Source organism: Haliaeetus albicilla, chromosome 17, assembly GCF_947461875.1.
Source record: "Haliaeetus albicilla chromosome 17, bHalAlb1.1, whole genome shotgun sequence".
Classification (NCBI taxonomy): Eukaryota; Metazoa; Chordata; class Aves; order Accipitriformes; family Accipitridae; genus Haliaeetus; species Haliaeetus albicilla.
Window position 1 is genome coordinate 11,595,981 of NC_091499.1, and position 21,085 is coordinate 11,617,065.

At 40.5% G+C, this 21,085-nt stretch overlaps 2 protein-coding genes across 7 annotated transcripts in view; one reads left to right on the forward strand and one right to left on the reverse strand.

Moving 5' to 3' along the window:
* RARS2 (arginyl-tRNA synthetase 2, mitochondrial) overlaps positions 1 to 4,412 on the reverse strand; it is a 40,993-nt gene extending 36,581 nt beyond the window's left edge. For 2 of the 4 annotated variants that reach the window (XM_069804822.1, XM_069804821.1), the window contains exons 1-3: positions 3,839 to 3,924; positions 2,973 to 3,046; positions 2,253 to 2,358 (exon numbers count right to left, since the gene is read on the reverse strand). In XM_069804822.1, the coding sequence (XP_069660923.1) occupies positions 2,253 to 2,358; positions 2,973 to 3,046; positions 3,839 to 3,877 (219 nt within the window). In that variant the 5' untranslated portion in view covers positions 3,878 to 3,924. Of the gene's footprint in view, positions 1 to 2,252; positions 2,359 to 2,972; positions 3,047 to 3,838; positions 3,925 to 4,379 lie in introns of those variants that run through there. The other 2 variants (XM_069804823.1, XM_069804824.1) reach the window with 2 other exon arrangements.
* ORC3 (origin recognition complex subunit 3) overlaps positions 4,075 to 21,085 on the forward strand; it is a 39,455-nt gene continuing 22,444 nt past the window's right edge. For all 3 annotated transcript variants that reach the window (XM_069804817.1, XM_069804818.1, XM_069804819.1), the window contains exons 1-8: positions 4,075 to 4,241; positions 6,862 to 6,916; positions 10,776 to 10,873; positions 14,946 to 15,090; positions 16,391 to 16,495; positions 17,220 to 17,374; positions 18,321 to 18,457; positions 20,592 to 20,751. In XM_069804817.1, coding sequence (XP_069660918.1) covers positions 4,218 to 4,241; positions 6,862 to 6,916; positions 10,776 to 10,873; positions 14,946 to 15,090; positions 16,391 to 16,495; positions 17,220 to 17,374; positions 18,321 to 18,457; positions 20,592 to 20,751 — 879 coding nt within the window. In that variant the 5' untranslated portion in view covers positions 4,075 to 4,217. The remainder of the gene's footprint in view (positions 4,242 to 6,861; positions 6,917 to 10,775; positions 10,874 to 14,945; positions 15,091 to 16,390; positions 16,496 to 17,219; positions 17,375 to 18,320; positions 18,458 to 20,591; positions 20,752 to 21,085) is intronic.

Below are 21,085 nucleotides of genomic sequence, written 5' to 3' on the forward strand. Positions count from 1 at the left end.
CTTACCATTTTACGAAAGGTCCCTTTTACTTATGGGGCAGAGACAAAACAGAAATTCCCACCAGACTTTCTCCATACCATTTGTTCTGCTAAACATTTTCTACATAATCTGTCATTTGTAATCTCAGGGGTTTTTATCTCTCTTTAATATGAGCGCTCATCTGGCCTCTCCATAGCTTTAACAACCTCTCTTCCAAGTGCCTTGTGGTTCTTTAGTAACCAGATCTCCCCATGCCTAAGGCTTGGACCAGAATGCCATTATGCTGTACAGAGGCATAAAACCCCCATAACACAATGCCCCCTCTGCAAAGAACTAACAGTCTGAAGATGAAACAAGCATCAGCCAGCCACATGAAATCAAAAGCCCGTGGAAACAAGACAGTTCTGACCTTTCTGACAGACAATTCTCAGCACATCAGAGCACATTATGTTTCATTTAGTATCACATTGCCTTATTATTTAGGCTATTTTAGTCAATGAGAAAAATTTCCATCTCTTCTGCCTAACCTAAATATCTGTATTTCAAATACTGTGACCTATTTCCTCAGAAGTGACTAGGAACATGCTGTTGAACCTTGAAGCACTCCATCAACAGTTTATCATGACAAAAACTGATAACTGCCTACATTTTTCTGTGTCTCTGCTAGTTTTTGATATGTGGTCATATTTTGCTAATTTCTACACTGCTTACCTTCTTTGTGGATGACATGACCAGTCTAAACAAATTATACTAAATGCATCTCCTTTATTCACTAGCCAACAAAAACCATTCCTAAGAGATTAATGGATCTTTTTTTCCTTTGTCTAACTAGCACGGTCCATTCAGTTTTGGGGCTTATGTTGATGGTCTGTTCTTCGCTACTGTTACAATTGCTCTTCTACATAAACATGTAGGGCTAAGTGTCCCCGGAGTATTTAATGAGCCACAAACAATAAAGGAGAGAGACAATTTGCAGCTTTCTAAACCCTGGGAACAGCAGCTGTTTTTAAAGTGACAGACTAGACACAAGGAAAAGAACTGTTACTATGATGTTACAGTCATTGAAACAGATTGCCCAGGGAGGCTGTCAAATCCTTGGAGGCTTTCAAGGATTTCAAATGACCTCAGCAACCTCATCCGAAACCCCTCAACAACCTGCACTGAGGAGGAGATGGGAACAGATGACTTCCTGAGGTCCTTTCCAACCTGAATTATTTTATGGTTCTAGATCGTCTTTAAGTTGTTTCAGAACTTTTGGTTGTACATCTGTGCACTATCAGTTATTCTTTCACCTAAGTCAGAATATTCATCCATTACAAGAACGGGTCCAAGATATGGATCTCTTCAAGATCTCAGCAATGAAGAATGACATGGAGAAATAGTTTAGCTTCTCAATAGTATTACAACTTTTTATTTGTCATTTTTAATGCCTGATCATAATAGCAGCCCAACTGATTCCTTCTCAGGCTTGCTCCTTCTGATGCAGATCAAGAATTGTTTCCACTTTCATTATTCGATCTCCTCTTTGCAACTAACTTTGCCACAATTTCCTAGTTTATACTCCTCTGTATTGGCATCAGCAACACATTTTTAGATTGTAAATTATTTTTTTCAGCTCAAATGATCCCTCAAACCTCAGCATCACCTTTCTGATCCCACTTTTATTCAACTTTATGCATGCCAACTTCTCCAAATTTTTATTTCCTTCCCTTCCTTCAAGATTTGTGTCACTTCTGTAGACATTGTTTTGCATGCTGCTTTGTTTTTATACTGTAGTTAGTCTTAACACCTCAGCTACTGCCATTTCCCAGACTAACACACCTGAAAAAATTGCTGTTCTAAGAAACTTCAATTTCGAGTAGTTAGGGATTTGAAAGTCTGGCCTGTTAGTCCCGCAGGCTAAGTTTATCCATTGCCATTCTAGTATTGGATTTTGCAGTCTTTGGTTTTCCAAGCCACTGCATACTCAATTTCTTCCTCAAGTGTTGGGCAACAGTACAGACCATGGCATACCCTTCAGATACCCTCCTAACTTCACAAATATTATTTACTCTCAAACTATTTGAAAACAATAATTTCACACGAACCTTAACTAAAACTGCTTCTCCAATCCCCTGTGAAGATTCTGTGTACAATTACACTGGGTGCAGTCACTACTGCTCTGACCCAAGCAGATGCTTGGAGAAAGAATACTATTTACCTTATGATGCCTGTTACATCTCTAGTCTGTAAGTTTGTTATTGCATAAACATACGATTAATGCATAAGCATACCCTTTCAGCTAGCTTCTGAGCTTGAAGATGAAGGTCTTGTGCTAAGCAATCACTAGAACTGTCTTCTGTTACAGAAGCAATGGAAAGCTGGAAATCAGCAACATGCCTGAAAAAAAGAACACATGAAAATCAGGAAAAAAACCCTGTTGAAACTACGGGTGGATTTGGCAGATCCAAGCTGACTCTGCACATGACAAGTCTAATTGCCAAGCGTAACCCAGTCACAGATACCTGAAAGTTCACTATGTTTAGAAAGCTGCAATAGAAGGCCAAATATTACCATTGCTCTAATACAATCAGAAAGTAGATATGGCGAGAACACCATTTCAGAATATACAAAAACTGTGCTCATGAATAAATGTAATTTACTTGTTAACATCATTACTACTCTTGAGCAGGACACTGAAAAAAAATCCATGATAACTTAATATTGGTTCTAAGCAGTTTCACATTCAGATCATTAATGCAGAAACATTTGCCACTCAAGCACTGCCTATAATTTGTACAGCTTTTTAAGCAATATTTGTTTTGAGCTTGCTTGAAAAAATACAGTGATTTAATTAGATTTAGGTATCTTATTATAATCAGATTGGTATATTTGCTTAGGTTTGTTTTTCCTGCATTTCTTTTCCCCTAAAGTCCTGTTAAGCTCTTGCAATAATAAGCACAACAGAAAATAATAAAATGACATAACATTGTAAGATAAAAGGTAAACACTACCGTTTTTTGGAGACAGGAACTGCAGATATGGACTTTATTAAATTTTCTGGTGGCAGATCCAAAACCTTTGAAAGCTATATTTGAAATAAAGAACAAATTGTCTTAAGCAAAAAAGAGCCAGGAAAAATACTGCTCCCTGTTTAAATACTTGGGGGGCGGGGGAGAATACGCATCATTTATGTCTGAAAGCAAATTTCAACCCAAGTAAAAAAGCAAATACTTATAAACTATTATAAGCAATAAAAAAATATGCAATACAAACCCTAGAAATGTTAAAGAAGCCTTAGCAAGACAAAACACCACGTATAGCGTCTTTCCCCTCCCCAGAAGGATCCCATCAAACCCTGGCATGCCTCTATCGACTGACCTAGTCGCTACACCTCCCTTAAGCTTATCCCGAGGAGTCCCACACCACGCGAGGGCCTCTCTAATAAGCTGCGAAGGGCTGGCTTCTTGCCAAGATGAAGAGTCTCCCGATGTAACCGCTCACGGGCTTAAAGCCTGCGGGGAGGGAGGGGGGGAAGAAACCTGCAGGCCTGGTGCGGGGCTGGTGGTGTGAGGGACGGTGCGGGGCCCGCCGTCCTGTCAGACCTCCCTCACCGGCCGCCCCCGCGCGCGCCACCAACCGCCGCCCCCGCACGCGGCGGGGGGGGGGCCGCGGGAGACGCTCGAGCGCGCTCCCTTCCGGCCGCCAGAGAGGGGCGGGGCAGGGAAGCCCGCGCCGAGCCCCTTGGCAACGGGTCGGACCCACTGTAAGATGCCCGCGGGGGGGGGCGGGGGGCCGGTGTCTGGGTGAGGGAGCAAAGGGGACGTCTCAGTTATGGCGCGCCCCTCCTCCACGCAAGCTGCGGGAGGGAGCGCCGTACCTGGGAAGCGATGCTCCTCCGAAAGGAACAGGCTGCCATGGCTGCGCCGCCAGGCGGAAGGTCGCGGCTGCCCCTTCCCCCTCCCTCCTCCTATCTGCCCGCCCCCTGGGCGGGAGGGGTAGTACCATTCTCAGGACGGGGGTGGGAGAGCCCATTCACCCTCCCGTCTGCGCAGAGGAGGTGCGCAGAGGCAGAGGGCTGTCCCACTGTGCAGGGGAGGGGGGGAAGAGCGGCGAAGGGAGCGCGTCGGGCTGGAGCGTTTCACCGACAAGCAGGGGGCCGGAGCGGCGTTCCCCGGGGTGCGCGAGAGCCGGCTCGGTCGGCGGCGGTGGGGCGGTTCGTCCGGTACCGCTGGGGCCTGGGGCGCGAGAGAGGCGACATGAGCACGTGCTCCGTCTCCAAGGTGAGGGGGGAGGGGGCGCCCTCCAACCGCCGCTCCGGGCGGGCGGGACGGGACGGGTCGCGTCGCGTCGCGTCGGGTCGGCCGCCGGGTTTCCCTCCCGCCTTGCCGAGACGGCGGGGGCGGCCTGAGGCCTCGTACCGTGGCCGGCGTGCCCAAAGCGCTGGCTGCTCCCCTTGCAAGCCTCGGCGGGACGGGGGGGGCTTCGTCCGAACTGAACGGTCGCTGCCGGGCCCCCCTGAGGAAAACAGCGCGGTTGCGCCGGTGCTGAAGGAACTGACCCGCAGAACGGGCCTGCCTCCCTGTCGCGTCCCGCCTCTGCTCCTCTTCCTCGCTTCATCCGCTGCCGTCTCCCTCATGCCCTGCGCCCAGGTTCCCAGTCGCCCTATTCTCCGGTCTCGTCCTTCCCTTCCCGCGTCAAGCCTTGGTGGCTCTTCATCCTAGCCCCGACGCCCACTCCGTCCCGCTTTACCCAAGGCACTTTTCTCAACAGTCAGCCCTCCTGTCTTACTCCTCTGTCCTGTTAGCACGCAAAAAGCGCTCGTACTTGACATAAACCTCGCCTAGAACTGAGCAGTAGTGTTGTGGCTGTAGGTTTTGTCACTTGCAGCTAAAGTCTGTTGGCATCGCTTGCTGCCACTTTAAAACACTCACTGCGTCTTCCCCCAAAACTAATTTAGTGGAGAAATAAAAATAAAAGTGGTGTCACTCACACGTAATGTTAAATATCTATTATCACCTTGATATTTCTGAGCTGGAAGCTTTTATCTGGCCTGTAGTCAGGGTTGGCAGCAGGGACAGCGCATTTATCAGAGTGTTAGTATGTAGCGAGACTTAAAATGCTGCATTTTAAGCTTAAACTTATTTCCTGTCTTGCTTGATCGTGTACTCAAAAATAGCAGTGGTCCACAGCAGGAAGGGATGTGTTTCATCATTGGAAGACTCTCGTCCCTTATATTGTTTTTCACTGAATTGTGATCCTTTGGTGTGGAAGTCACTGCAGGTTACTACTTTCAGGAATAAAGGGAAGTACTTTGAAACAAAGTTAAACTTTAATCCAAAACAAGTGCATCTCCTTTTCAGAAATGGCTGTTGCCTTTAAGTAGTTGTGGGGACATGTTTCACTACCCACCTTGCCTGCCGTGTCATGTATGTAATACTTCTTTGCCATTTTATGTTCTGGTCTCTGCTACATTCAGCGATGTAGGGAAATCCAATGCTTATAAAGCACTAAATAATACTTGTGTTTGATTTGATTAAGTATGCATTGTTTCTTCTTTTATATATATGATTTATAGTTATTTTGGCCGATTCCAGCTGTGCTCTCATGAATTACTGTTCTGACATGTTGTGTGTACTGCAGCATAAATAAGACTGTAGCATAGCTTTTTGTAGTGGAATTGTTCCAGGGTGGTTAGGGTCTGTAGAATAACTACAACTTTTGTCCAGCCGTTTTTAGATGGTTGTTAATATGCATGGTAAAATGGAAGGTATCTGAAGGCATCTGGAATTCATAAGGCTGTTTTTCAGAGGAGGCCAATATTGTTATCAGTGGTTTACTGCAATTTCTTATTTGTATAAGAAAGAAAATAACATGTCCGAAGTCACCCAACAGACTAGTGCCTGTGATCGAAATTGAACATACCTCTGGAGTTTTATTTTCACTGGATCATTCTTATGCTAGTGGCTGAACTGTCCTAGGTTGAATTCAGTAATCTTTGCTTGTATGAGAAATATAGGATTGAATCAGTCTTGTTTATCTATTTTGAACACGTGTATGTTTCCTTCTCCCTTGCTGTAGCACAAGAACCTCACAGTGAGAGTTGGGGAATTCATATGATTTCTGATATATAGGAAATCATTATAACTCTTCAAAAGAAATGATTTTTTATTTGAGAGGATGGGGGAAGAAATTTCAGATTTTCTAGATGAAAATGAAAAAAGTCTTCCAGAATTCAAAGCTTAATACTTGTGTTTTATTTCCTTCTCCTTTGTGAAGGATCAGATCTAACTGGGAGATGACTTCTACCTGGAGGACTTCCTTGGAGCCAGGGTTTTTATTTATCTGAATCTTTTCCAAACCATTCTGCTTCTAACCATCTTTACTTTTTCAAGTTGGGATGTACTTGTCTTCTGTAGCTAGGGCATGTCATTGGCTTTTGTAAGTGACTTAATAATACTCATTGCATTATTCTGGATCACCTTTTCTATGCATCCCAGCCTCTTCCTTTTTTGTTTTGTTTTGTTTTTAACTGAAACTGTACTGAGAAAACTTTAATGATGTGTTCCTAGGGAATCGTTTCCTCTTAATTCTAAACCTGTTGGAGGTTATGAGACATTTAAAGAATCTGCTGCTGTTCTAGTTGATGGTTGAGTTGAAGAACATAGTGGAAAGATGGAAAAGTTCCTCCCAAATATGCTGGGATACTGCTTCCACTAGTTTTTCCAGCTTGAAACAGGGATATAAAGGGACAACATGCAAATTGATATCCTTAAGATGCTGGTAATTCAGTTCAAATTATTGGTTTAATGGAGCACTGAAACTGAAGGAGAATAAAGTGGCCTCAGGAGCCAGTCAGATTGATGTCTATATTGAAGTTTCTATTTTTTTGCTATTCTTTAGGGCTGCTTTGTTTTTAAACCAAGTCCCAAGAAGAGAAGGGTGTCTCAGAAAACAGGTTAGTGCATTTTGATATATATTTCTATGCTTGAAAAGGGTTAATCCTGGAAGGTTTACCACATCTAATTGAGTTCTGTCATAGCTGCATGAGTATTTTTGTTGCTCCTTGATGTAGATATTGCTGAAAACTCATTTCTTTGGAGGAACCCCAGCAAATTGTTGACTAGTGTAAATGTTTTTTTTTCATCTCCAGCAATCAAGACTGTATAGCTATCTTTGTCTTTGCACATTTTTTTTACAAGAGAACTCCTTTCCATGCTACCATAAATTGTTTACTGACTGACAAACTATTTACCTGAAGAGTCTGAGTGAGCCACTTTTAAGCTATGGGAGTCAGAAATGATATCCCATTCCTAAGTCTCGTCATATTCTGGGTAGTTTGCCGAAGTTTCTTGAGGAAAAGAAGAAAGAAAAGCCATTTGTGAAGATCCCATGGCTTTTGTCCACTAGTATTTGTTATATCTATCTATCTATCTTCTCCAGCCTGTGTGCTCTGTATACAGGTCTCTTGTCATTTGAGAAAGACTGAACAGGACTGACTCTTAACTGGAGCTACAAATAATGCTGCTTAAATAGTTGTTGTTTGAGACTCAGGAAACTTACTGTTCTTATTCCCAGGTGTATTGGTTTTGTGTGGCAAGGTTTTGGTAGTGGGGGGCAGTTACAGGGGTGGCTTCTGTGAGAAGCTGCTAGAACCTTCCCCTGTGTCTGACAGAGCCAATACCAGCCGGCTCTAAGACCAAGGCTGAGCCAGTCAGTGATAATGGTAGTGCCTCTGTGATAACATATTTAAGAAGGAAAAAAGTTGCTGGGACAGACAGAAAACGGCAGCCGGAGAGAGGAGTGAGAACATGTGAGAGAAACAACCCTGCAGACACCAAGGTCAGTGAAGAAGGAGGGGGAGGAGGTGCTCCAGGTGCCAGAGCAGAGATTCCCCTGCAGCCAGTGGGGAAGACCATGGTGAGGCAGGTTGTCCGCCTGCTGTCCATGGAGGTCCACAGTGGAGCAGATATCCATCTGCAGCCCGTGGAGGACCCCACGCCGGAGCAGGTGGGTGCCCGAAGGAGGCTGTGACCCTGTGGGAAGCCTATGCTGGAGCAAGTTCCTGGCAGGACCTGCAGATCTGTGGAGAGAGGAGCCCACAGAGCAAGTTTTCTGGCAGGACTTGTGACCCCAAGGGGGACCCACGCTGGAGCAGTGTGCTCCTGAAGGACTGCATGCCATGGAAGGGGGACCCATGCTGGAGCAGTTCGTGAAGAATTGCAGCCTGTGGGAAGGACCCATGTTGGAGAAGTTTGTGGATGACTGTCTCCTGTGGGAGGGACCCCACGCTGGAGCAGGGGAGGAGTGTGATGAGTCCTGCTCCTGAGGAGGATGGAGTGGCAGAAATAACGTGTGATGAACTGACCGTAAACCCTGTTCCCCGTCCCCCTGTGCCACTGGGGTGGAGGGTTGCTAGAGAATCCGGGAGCGAAGTTGTGCCCAGGAAGAAGGGAGGGGTGGAGGGAAGATGTTCTGAGATTTGTTTTTATTTCTCATTACCCTACTCTGGTTGATTGTTAATAAATTGAGTTAATTTTTCCCAAGCTGAGTCTGTTTTGCCCATGCCAGTAATTGGTGAGTGATCTCTCCTGTCCTTATCTCGACCCACAGGCCTTTGTTATATTTTCTCTCCCCTGTCCTGCTGAGGAGGGGGGAGTGATAGAACGGCTTTGGTGGGCACCTGGTGTTCAGCCAGGATCAACCTGCCACACCAGGTTAAACTGTTTTTTGGCATCACCAGAGCTGTCAAAAGGAGTGACAATTTGTATAACAGAAGTGGAGGGGAAAGTAATAAGGCCAGATTCTTGTGGAAATCACCACAGGCTCATTCATTTAAAGCAGGTGGTCCCTCTTTACCAGGGGGACTTACTGTAACACCTGCTTTAAAATTAATCCCAAGTTATTTTTTCCATGAGAGTTGGCACATCTGTAGTTCAGGGAATGAGAGGCAGGGAAATAGAATCCAGTCTGTCATTCAAGTCATTGCAAGATAAATAAATGAACAACCAAGACCTACGCACTTAAACCACATTGAAATTTTACCTTTACTGGATATTATGTTTTTGTTTTTGCAAGATTAGTAATCTAAGCTTGGATAAATCCTACTAAACATGTTGTTCTAGTTAGCAAATGCTTTGAGAAATAAAAATGAATTTGACTGAACTACCCCTAAAAGAGAGGCAGAGGTGAGCTAGTTTAGTTGCTCACAGCAGTTGGTTAGGATGGTGTTCTAATTAAAGAGTACTTTGATATGCATCCATCCAGTTTGGAAGCCCAAACCTGTCAAGTGTGTGAAACTTCACAGCATCAATACTTGATAATACTGTTGCACCCCACAAAAGGCCTTCTGTGCGCGTTTGCACCTATAGTTTATGAGTTTTGGTAGTATAAAAAGAATATTATTCTTTGGTATATTACCAATAATGTGGTGGCTGGATTTGCTTTAACTAAAAGCCTAAGACCTGTGTAATCAGAGTGGGTTATGTATTTTAAGTGATTTTTCATAGGGATACAAATGAGGTGTTAGTTTAGGGGAGACCATGAAAATGGAGGATGAGGCCTCTGTCATTTATAGAGCTTTTTTGGGTGTTTTTAATGCTTTGGGAGACTGAATGTATTCGCCAACTGGCTCTTTTCTAGAGGTGGACCACTGCTGATGCTGCATTGAATGGCCACCAAATGGACGTTAATGGCTAGCAAATTAAACTTTTAATATGCATATATTTAGAAAAAAATAAATTGCTGTGTTTAGTGTTGCCTTGTAGCAAAAGTTAACAGGCTGTTTACTTAACTTTCAGTCTTTGTGTTCTTCCAGGTGTTGTTGGTGAAGCCTTAAAGCTATACCAGGCCTGCTAAATGTATGCTGGGAGTAGGATGGTTCCAAGCCTATGCCTTTTTTTTTTTTTTTTAAGGGAAATGTAGATTGTGTGAATGTGGGAGGAAAAACAATGAGAAAAATCTCACTCAGTTGTACTAGTTTTTATGTAGTCTCCCATTTTACTCCTAGCTCTGTCTTACCTTCTTAGTTGGAAGTTGGTGGAGAGTTTCTGTACTCACATCTGTGAGGCAGAGCAGCACCTGGGAAGCCAGATGTATTTGGAAAATGTGCCAAGACACTGTTTTACCAAAAAGGATCTGATTCTCCTTTTCTTTTTCATAAAGAGCATGTATAGAAGTGAGAGGTAGTTTAGAGGTGAGCCAGAAATGTAGGCCTGGTTTGCGCTTAAAAAGTTTTGCTGGCATAGTTGTGTCGGTTAAATGTATTTTAAAAGAATAAATAAATCTGTATTTCATGTAACCTGATAGTCCTTTCCCACTATACCATAATATTTTCAGGAAATTGGTGTTAGCTGTGTCTTCCCTGGGGAACAGAAAGGATTTTCATGTATCTGTTCTTGCAAGCCTTTATGGTTCATATCTGACTGTAATGGTGAAGGAGGATTGAATATTTATTAGGTGAAAGAGACCCACAAAACTTTCTGAAACAAGGGAAAGGTTTTTTTTTTTTTTTTAATTATTTTATTTTAATAATAAAGGCTGTTTGCTCTGATTTAGCCTTTAGCTCATCTGGGACTTGAGATGGAAGCCAGTTCTTTACCTTTTGCCTGCTTACCTGGGTAATAGATTCTGCTTTTTCCCTTGCTTATTCTACCAGATACCAGCAGTTAATTAACTGGTTAAGAGAAAAGTCATCTCCTTAGGTATATATATATTAAGATGTTCTTGTTTCAGTCGGGTGCTTTGTTTTCGTCTTAACAAAAAATGTTTTGTTTTAATAATCTTATTTGTGCTTGCCTTTGCTTTCTGTCTTCTAGCTAATGATTTCAGAATAAAAAACAATGATTCAGAGGATTCTGAGTTGCGGTTTGTTACTTGTCAGTCTTTATGGAATCAGATCAAATCGGAAACAGAGGTGAGTCTTGCACCTCACACTAAAGCGGTGCTTTGCATTTATAACGACGCTGCTTGCTTCTTTGTTTCTGGAGACCTTTTTTTCACACGCTTAAAAGAGCAATTAGTTAAAGCAATAAAAGGGTCAGAAGTATTGACTGAGACTGAAATCCCTGTCCAGAATATAAAATAGTAATAATAAATCCATCAATTACCCATTACTTTTAACCACAGAACTACATGCTTTTGATGCTTCAAGCTGCTGCTTCTAAGCTTCTCTTCTTACTAATTGTCTTTTTTATTAATTCCTGGCATACTGCTGTTTTCTACCTTCAATTCAGTTACGTGCTTGCCAGCCCTCTGAGGATTTTAGGCTGCTCTTTACCTCAGTGTTACAGAGTTCATAGCAGCCCAGGATTCGCAGTGGATTTATGTGAATACAACTGCATGGATGTCAAATACTGAATGACACAGCTGCAAGCATAGTCTATTGAATTAGCATGGACAGTGTCAATGGGGTTTTCTGGTGGGGATCAGAGTTAATTTCATACTGAACTGTGGCCTCCTAATTGTTGTGTGTTAGATGGCATGCTGTTGTTGTGTCCCTATAGCCAGGTGGCTTGCATTATGGTATGAATAATTGCTTCCGTACAGCAGGGATTTCCTCCTCTATTCAGTGTCAAGGATTCTGGGCAAGTATTCCATATTCCTCTGCCTGCTGTTGGGCTCTAGACATTATGAGAATTTTTTTTCCAAAGTTTGTTTTGGGATGTACAGTAGAAGCCAGCTGGATGTAGCTTACAATCTGGACCCTTGGGCTAAACTCATAAATTCCTCTAATTCTGTTCCTACTATTCCATGATCCAGCTCACTTTGACTAGTCAGCACCCTTTTCAAACCATAGCTAGCCAGGCTGTGCAAAGCAGTGCACTGCATCATGGTGCTGGTTATAGAGAACACACAGAAGTTTGTGGATGTATATTTGGTATCTTCCTGCCAACTGCTTCAGCTTGGCGTGTTAGCTACCAGCATTGGCAGTAATGTTGGCAGCTGCACCAGAAGCTGTCTTGTCAGCTACACAGTGGACTATAGGGAAGATGACGTTCTGTAGCTACTTCAAGACCTTTTCTTGGATCTTTTTTCTTTGGCACAGTGTTGTCAAGGCTTTTGAGACAATGGTTACATTGCCAATGGTAGCTACAGGATTTTTGGGTTGAAGAAGCGGTGGTGTTTTTCCTAGTGCTCTGTGGGATTTCTCCCAGAGCAGCAGGCACAGCCGATCATAGCAAAAGCCTTCCTTAACCACTCAGAAGCACAGAACTGTTGCCATCTGGAAAACCATCGTTCTTTCCTGTTCTAAATCTCCTACCCTTGTTTTTTTTGAGGCTGCTAGGAGTTTGCCAAATGCTTTCTTCTGTTCTTCTTGATGGAAGACAGTTCATCCTATATTGACAAATTGATATGGACTTTGCCTTAGAGTTTGATTTGCCCAAGGGCAGATTACCTACAGTTACTTTTGCTGCTATACGTAGAATTTTCTTTATCCATCTTCTGGGGTATCTGATGTTTTTTTTCTACTGAGTTTTGAATTACCATCCTTTTATCCCACTGTTGGCAAACTTGGAGGTGATCATTGTTCTTACATATAAAATTGTGAGATAATTCAGGTTGGAAGGGACCTTAGAAAGTCTCTAGTCTGAACTCCTGGTCAAAGCGGCATCATCCGTGAGGTCAGACCAGGTACGTGAGGGCTTTATCCAGTCAGGATTTTATTTCTTATATACTTTCAAACCCTGCTGTAGTAAACCTGATCCATGACAGAATACCTGGGAATTGCGTGGCTTGCTGGTTTGGACTTTTATTCTTGAAGTTCTAGTAGTGTGCTAAGGGAACCTAGCAGGATATTCTCCAAAGTTTTTTCCAGGGTACTGTTACCTGATGATTTGTTGGCAGGCCATGTGCTTGTGCTGGTGTTTTCCCAGTTCCTTGGTATCCCCTTGAGGTGTTGGAGAGTGAAGAGGATTTAGCTTCCAGGTGCTTTGTTGCAGAGCATTCTTGGTCCTTGTATGTCCATCATAAACTGTGCTGCAATTGTGGCAGCACCATCTGTCATCTGGTGATGACATCCTTTCAGCCTTCTCACAATATGAAAAGCTGGCAAAAGTACTGCAGGAACTGTCCTTCATTTTTGGAAGGTGAATTTTGGACCTTATTTGTTTCAATATTGCAAGGTACCCCAGTTTTGACCCCTGCTGTCAGGAGTCACCTTACAAATGTTCTTATTATGATACATCTCATCAAGGGCTTTCAGAAACATTCCCTTCCTGTAAGGTGAGAAATTCCAGTTGCACTGTCAGGATCCAGATTAGAAACAAAAAGCCTAAGTGCAGGGCTGTAATATGGTAACTTTAGCTCTAATGTGCAGATAATGGTTTTCAGACCACACAACAGATAGTCATGACCAAACCTAGTGTCATAGCAGGGACTGAACTTCCAGTTCATATGACTTTTCCAGAGTAAGCAGTGTCATGCAATTAAATGAGTTCGTCACTTGAAATGCAGAGCAGCTTAGTGTACTTTCTGGAACACTAGCAAAACAGTGCCAGTAACAAAGTTGTTTTGATGAGAAAAGACTGATGGATTTTAAGAAGGCTAAGTAAATGTGTAGCACTTCACAAGTGCTCTTTGGAAGAAATAATATATACTGTAACTATGCAAAGTAAGGATTCAGGTTCTTGTTAGGACAGCTTAGTGAAAACATGTACAGTAACAATCAGAAGAAGCTTAAGGTCTGATGGATTCTGAAGCAGAAGCTCAGAGGATTGTTAGGGGACATATGGTAATACAGGAGTTGTTACAACGCTGTTACAAAGCTGATGGCCTAAATTCTTTTTTTTTAAATGCCATGTTACAGTTTCTTCTGAATTGCCATAGAGTTTATGAGATGGGAGCTCAGAGGTGCACAGTCAACATCAGAAAGGCCAGAAGAATATTTTTTAGTAAGTAGAGGGTGAAAAGAGTAAGATTATTTTGTGTACAGTTTTATCAGTTGTTCAGGAGAGCAACAGGAACTCTTCTGTCTCATGGAAATGGAGCTCAGGTGTTTGAGCAGGCATCATATACAATCTCCTGGAGGTGTGACCTTAACTCCTTTGATAGCTGCCTCATCAATGCTGCTAGGGACAGCCTTTGCAACTTTGTATAAAATCAAGTTCACTGCTGTATATGTCACTTCTTGTTGCTAATAAATCTTGATGATGATTTTATTGGGGGCAGAGGTTTAATCTTGTTTCTAACATCTATGTTCTAGAGTATATATTGATATCGTGAACTTCAGAGTACAGGGTTTTTTTGTCTGTTCTAGCAGAAGGCATATCTTGGAGTAGAGACAGATTTTTCAAAGGCACATACATAAAAAAAGAAATATGAAATGCTACCACTATATATCTGCCTTTAAAAGTTTTATCTTCCCCTGTTTTCTCTCACCTTTCCATATATTCATGCATATACATATTCTTGTATGAAAATCATCCTGAAGGGCAAAAGACAGTGTAGCAAATGTGGCAGTCATGTGGTTTAGTATTTTTTCCTATAAAACATACTTAGTGCTTTTCTTTATTTTTTTTTCTTTCATCCTGAATTAGATTTGGAGGAGCTGAATGTTTGATCTCATTTAGATCTCAAAAATGTTTACAGGTGTTTTGTAAGCCAAGAGGGAATAATAGGAATTTTCATGAACATTCTCCCAGAAACTAATTATATTGTTTTATTCCTCCTATGTCACTTACACTTTGTCAGTATGGGTTTTTTTTCCTCCGTCTTTAATGCCTGTGGTGTGACAGCACAGTTAAGCTCATTTGCTTTCCAAGTTATTGTTGAGGCATTTCACCAGAAGTTCCAAGATGGGAAATGTCTGTGTTTGCCATACAGTGAATAACTGAGCATGTTTATAGTTCACAGGAAAACTTAGTGTTACTTAAAATTTTACCCTGGAGTTTTAAGGATTAAAATTTATGCAGGAAAGAGTAGGAAAAGGAAGATATTCTGATGTTACCGCATTTTTATAAACAAAATCTCTCTGTGTTTGTTTACAGCAAATACAGGAAGACTTGAATAAGCAGTTATTTGATAATCTAGTAAGTTTTTTGAGGCAGTCTCATTCTGAGTTCCAAGAGAAGACAACAGAATGGACTTGTCGGATGAAGTCCAGAGAAATCCCTACTGCAGCTCTTGTCTTAGGTAATTTTTTAAAGATATATTTTGTTACATACATCTGCTTAAAACTGACACAGAGATCAAAGAAAAATATATTGCTGACTTCCAGCAATTTACTGTGAGCAATATCAGCTTCAGAAAAGTTAACAGAAGAGATTGGGCTGGGAGAAGGAAGCAGGATAACACCTTCTTCCCCTTTGTATGCATAATAGTCCAGCAAATTAACACCTTCCCTAAAGGTCTGTCTCAGGCAGCTGGTAGTGATTTGTTGTGGTTTTTTTTTCCTGAGGCACTGGAGATGCTTTGATTCTGTCCCTGTTTCTGCCACCAACATGCTTGGTGGTTTCTATGACTAACCATGGAATTACACAGCTTCTGTATTTCAGATATATGTTCTTGCAGTCCATCTTTACGTGTAGGAAAGCAGTGTCATTACCTTGGAAAAGGAGCAGAGGGTGAAGAAAATAGCTGAAGAACTTTTTACTGAAGATAGTGAAGTTCTGAAGTCTTTCTTTTTTTTTGTCCCCACTCCTTTCTTTCAAAGGGTAGTAACTGTAATCCTAAACCTGGTTCAAGGCAACCTGATTGCATTTTCAGTGGATCATTTTAGGGAACCTAAAATTAGGCCTGTGCTTCAAATTTACCATGTGAGTGCTAAGACTGGAAGGTAGTCTACTTTTGTAGGTAGTAGAAAGTGAGAAGTTCCTGCTCTGAATATTTTTCTGTGGAAGAAGCTGTGAATTTCCTTCTGGAGGGACTTGTTTGTGTTTTTTTTTTTTGTTTTTTTTTTTTTTACTAAAGGATGTTAACAAAGGCCGTTAATATTGAGTAGTTCACAGTCAATTCAGACTATAGGTCATACTAACTCATAGTAATTTTCCTGCTTACATAAGCCATGTGAGGATCCAGGTCTCAGGTATAGGCGCTGCTCTTCTAGAGAGGGTGAATTTCATCTTGTCTGCAGGCCTTAGATGACTGGGTTTGGCTTCTGAGGGTCTAAGTAGCAGGGAAGTTAGAAAACCAATCACACTCCTTGCAGGTTTGCACCCTTGACAAATCTTTCTTTAAAAAAAAAAAACAAACCACAAACTATATGAGGGGTCTTTGCAGTGATTCCCTGTTCCTTTTAATCAGCTAGTATTAACATGTATGTCTAATCTTGTGCTAGTTTTTCATCTTTCCTCATAGATGATGTGATGCTTTTCATGCCTTCCTTGAATATTTGAGGTATCTTCTGTTTTTTGTCTGCTGTTTGGTTTATTATTCAGTCATTGTGGTCACAAATCACAGGAAAAATGCCCTTAAAAACCTGTCTTTTTTCTAGGTGTAAATGTTACAGATCATGACTTGACTTTTAGAAGTGTCTCAGAAGTCCTTCAGAATAACATTACTCCTTATATAGCCTTGCTGGAAGCCAAAGATTGCCCAGGTAAATACTGCAATAGCTTTGCTGCTTCTTCTAAGTAAGCTATCAATTAATTAGAAATTCTAACTTTTCCCCCCAAATGTAAAAATAATGGGATGGAGGGATCTTGAAAATTTCTAAAGATTTGCTCAATCCCATGTTAATGTAGCAGTAATGCCTACTGTATTTTAAGAGCTATCCAGTTCTGTTTAAAACAATGAAGATTGAAATACTACTTAGTTGTAGCGTAAATGTCAAGAGCATGCTGCTTAGCGTATTGCATATTGATATTGTAGGTTGGCTTTCCCCTTGTTTAATAGGACAGTGTGTGCATGCATTCTACTTTTTAAATGCTTATAGTCATGTTATTACAATGAGGGAATGGTCAGAATAAAGTTTTGTGGCAGCATCTCCAGATCTGTGGATTGGCTGCCTTATTTATTTTTAGGTCACTCTTAATAGCATGTGGCTGGAGTTCAGGAAAGGTGCAGGGCCAACATCTTAACCTGAATTGTTGCTATCTAGGCAAATTATTAGGATAATTTTTATTGCATTAACAACATGCATATCATAAACACTTTCAAGCTTTCTGGAGCATGAGATGTGCATTCTGGAGAGAAAAGGAGAATAATTAGGAAAGTGAAAAATAGTAAGTGATAACTTGGGGTAATTTTTTAGAGTATGAGTTGGAGAAGTGTTACTGAATAACCAAATGTCTTTACTGTGTGTCTAAAAATGTTTTGTGAAGGCATAAAAAATCTGATGCAGAAGCTGATGGGGCAGCTGATGAACTGCCACATAGATGTGGACTCATTGGAAGACGAGGACTATGTGCAGGTTTCCCAGAATAGAATAAGTTGTTCAATGACTTCTCTTATCAACTGGTATGAGACTGTAACAAAGGTATGATTTTCTTTTTTTTTTTTGTATCGCCAGTTTATAAAAATGCCTGACCTTTAGATGCTTTTAAAAAAGAAACAGAATAACTCAAATTTCTGTGCTGTAGTGAAAAAAATGTCAAAGGTTAGCTTTTAATTTAATACTAAGAAATAACTGAGATTGAGGTAATTTGAATATAAATCTGTAACATATATAAATGTGGAGTTAGTTTCTGATGAGGTATGAATGTCAAAATTCTGAAAAACAAGCAAAAAGTACGATTTTGTCATCTGTTTAATTGGGAACTAGAAGCTTAAAATGCAGTATCAACTTCATGCCAGATGCTTTTTTCCCAGGAGTGATGAGATGGTTTTTTTATTAAAACAAATCTTTAAGAAAGAACAGCCATCCAAGCAAAAGGCACCATATTGGTGCTAATGTGCCATTATGTCACCTGCAGCCTACACTACATTGACAAGCAGTGAGAAAATAACTTTCAAAATGTTTTTCTATCTTTGTATTTAATAAAGCTAATGAAGTTTTAAGATTTGTTTCTGTCATGAATAAAAGTTAGAACTGAGTTTGACGACTTCATCAGAGCACTGTGTTAAACAAAAGTTTAATGGGTACTTGCTCTTTTTAATATTGGGTAAAGATATAGGAAATGGGCAATGTCCGTTTACACAACTCAAATCTTCTCCCTTAATCCCAACAGAACTCCACCAGTTCTGTCCCACAGAGCTATTCTTTTCTTTGTTGTACTACAGGTTTTTAACATTCATTTATCTGTTGTACTTCATGCTGTGCCAAACAGAAGGAAGAAAAATTGCAATTCTGGATCCTAATAATAAATACAACTGTAGCAAAAAGTCAGTCATGTCACTTTGGAGCATTATAGTAGATGAGATGTGATTCAATCTTTTTATTTTACTGTCTTCTGTTTATTAATGTGTAATGAATGGCTTGAAAGAAAACAGATTCTGAAGCTCTGAGCAAAAAAAGAACTTCCTCTTCGAGACACTGGCAATCTCCTCCAGTTGTAGTTATATTCAAAGACATGGAAAGTTTCACCACAAAAGTACTTCAAGACTTCATAGTCATCAGCAGGTAACATGACCTGAAGTTTAGTTCTTTCACTCCTTTACCCATTTTCTATTTGCAGCTGTTTTGAAGTGTAACAATGAGGCCAGTGGAGAGTTGGAATCAAATATTGATGCTGCTTCTTTATAGCAGTGATTGAGCAAAAACCTATTTGCTAGGTTTTGAGGATAAATTACCCTAAAGCTAACTTGGGACTCTGAACCAGAGTGCCTACGGGCTGGGTTGAGATATATTGAGTGGCTGATTTAATTCTTCACATAAGAGGATTTATTGGTACTAGTTGTTACAGAATTCATGATTGTGAAACTGATTTTTAAGATGCCTAGATCTATCTTTCTTCTGTAGACTTTTAAAATTGTTTTCAGAGTATATTTTTTGTATGACTACTGATGTAATGCTGCTTAAAGGTCACTAGCTTACTAATAGGAGTATATAAAACTTACCCAGAGAATTTCTCAGTGTTGGCCAGGATCTGTAGTGAGTAGCTGACTACTTCAGGTGCTCCTGTGCTTCTGTCCTTCCTTAACCTGTCTTCCTTAATGTCATCTCATGCATTCTAATCAAAACCCCCTTCTGTTCTCCAAAAAGAGCATCTTATACTTAGTCCCCAGGTTGAAACTACAGCTGGAGCAGAATTGGGGCCGCAGTTGTACAATTCATTCAGCTGCAGCGTTCACACCTGACACTACCTCTAAACAAGGCTAGGCAATTTCACTTGCTGAGACACCAACAATAAAAATATTTTTCTACTTCAGATCTGGCAGATGGGGTCTCCAGGGAACATTTCAAGAAGTAAAATCAGAAATGCACAATTATCTGGAAATAATTAGGGTGTAAGGCAGGGAAAAATGAGGTTTTAATTGGTTTTTAAGTGTTGTGTTTTATTTTGCTTTTCATGGCAAGGATAAACACCTAATTATGAGCATATGGAATGTAGATGAAGTGTAGTTCAGGTCTCTCAGTCTACTATTTGCAAATACACTTTTTTAATAGACTGCATCTCTTCAGAAAAAAGGTTTAGAGGATTCAAATTATCTTGTAACTAAAGATTGTCTTGACTAAAGTAGAAGATGGGTAAAAGAGAAGCTTAGCGGAGTTGCATAATACTTTGAAAAAGATCTTTGGGATGATTGTAGAGAGTTGGTTTATTCTCTCCATTTCAGTCTTAAACACGCTTAATAATAAGGGTGAAGTGGATAAATGTGAGAGGTTATTATGATTTCTTAATCACAACATTCAATTTCTGTCTGATATTCTTTTAGGTTATCAGTGGTGGACGGTAATATATGAAGTTTATTGGTTTTATGTTCAAGTCTCTAGCAATGACTTTTGAGGAGTTAGAGAAATGAAATAATTGTGGGTAACAATTAAAACACCAAGGTCAAAAAGTTGCCATAGTGAAAACAGAGGAAAGGAATAGATTGTAAATTTTAACCTAGAAGATATTTAAGATAGCAGAACTTGTATCTCCTTGAAACTAATAAAAAAATGGAAAATAATGATGAATAATACTGAAAACACTATATTTTATGTAATTTGTATGCTGTTCACGAGCAATAGAGCATTGTCCTGGTTATCGGTTCTCAAAGCATATACTAAAAAATTATCTGAAGATGATGATTGAATCTGGAGAAGTTGGAATTCTTTTTCTTTTTTTTAAGTATAATGGGAACATAGAATGTTAGAGAGGTTTCATATTTATTTTAAATTTATTAAATGGTGTAAAATTTGTAAATTTTCTTGAGACTGTTAGCTGTTTAATGTCTCTTCTTATTTTTTCTCTATTTCTTTGGAAAAAAAAAAAAAGTTCATATTATAAGATCCAGTTCTCTGAATATAACTTTTTGGGAAGATAAGACCAGTACAATACTCTAATTGAAAAGATGCTTTTTATGCCACTTCCTGAAATTTTAATCCTAAAATATAATTTAATTTGCTTGTCTAATTTAGGGCTTTAAATAGCTTCCTTTCTTTTGCATTTTACTCCACATCAAAACTCTTTTGGTTTACTGGCAACAAATCTTTTAATTTACCCCTTTCTTCATCTAAGTTCAGTGCTGTTGTAGGAACATAATGCATTTTTTTCATGATTTTCTATAATGTAACTATTATGTTTTTTTTCCCCTCCCCCATGATCTAGTCAGCATATCCGTGAATTACCTCTAGTACTGATTTTTGGAATCGCTACATCTCCAATGATTATCCACAACTTACTTCCTCACTCTGTTTCCTCTCTGCTGTGCATAGAGCTTTTCCAGTCCCTTTCCTGTAAGGAGCACCTGTCTACTATAATTGACAAGGTAATTCCCTTTCTAAATAGGAGTATGTGTGTGTATTCAAGCACAGTGTACATGTGTGGCCTTTTAAAAGCAGGTTTGTCTGAAGCTTTGGGAATGGAATCTGTTCCTGAGAGCTGTGGATTTTGGATATTTCTACTCATAGCTGCAGCGTACCTTAATATTGAGAGCTTCCTTCTCACATTGAGACACGCTCACGCACCTGCTTTCATCTTACATTGGCATTGACATCTGTGCATACATACTTGGGCAATTACATTTTGACATTCCCACCTCTTCATTAAAGTAGTGCTTTGATTTGAGTTTTATTTTGTTCCAGAAAAAGATAGCTTTAAAC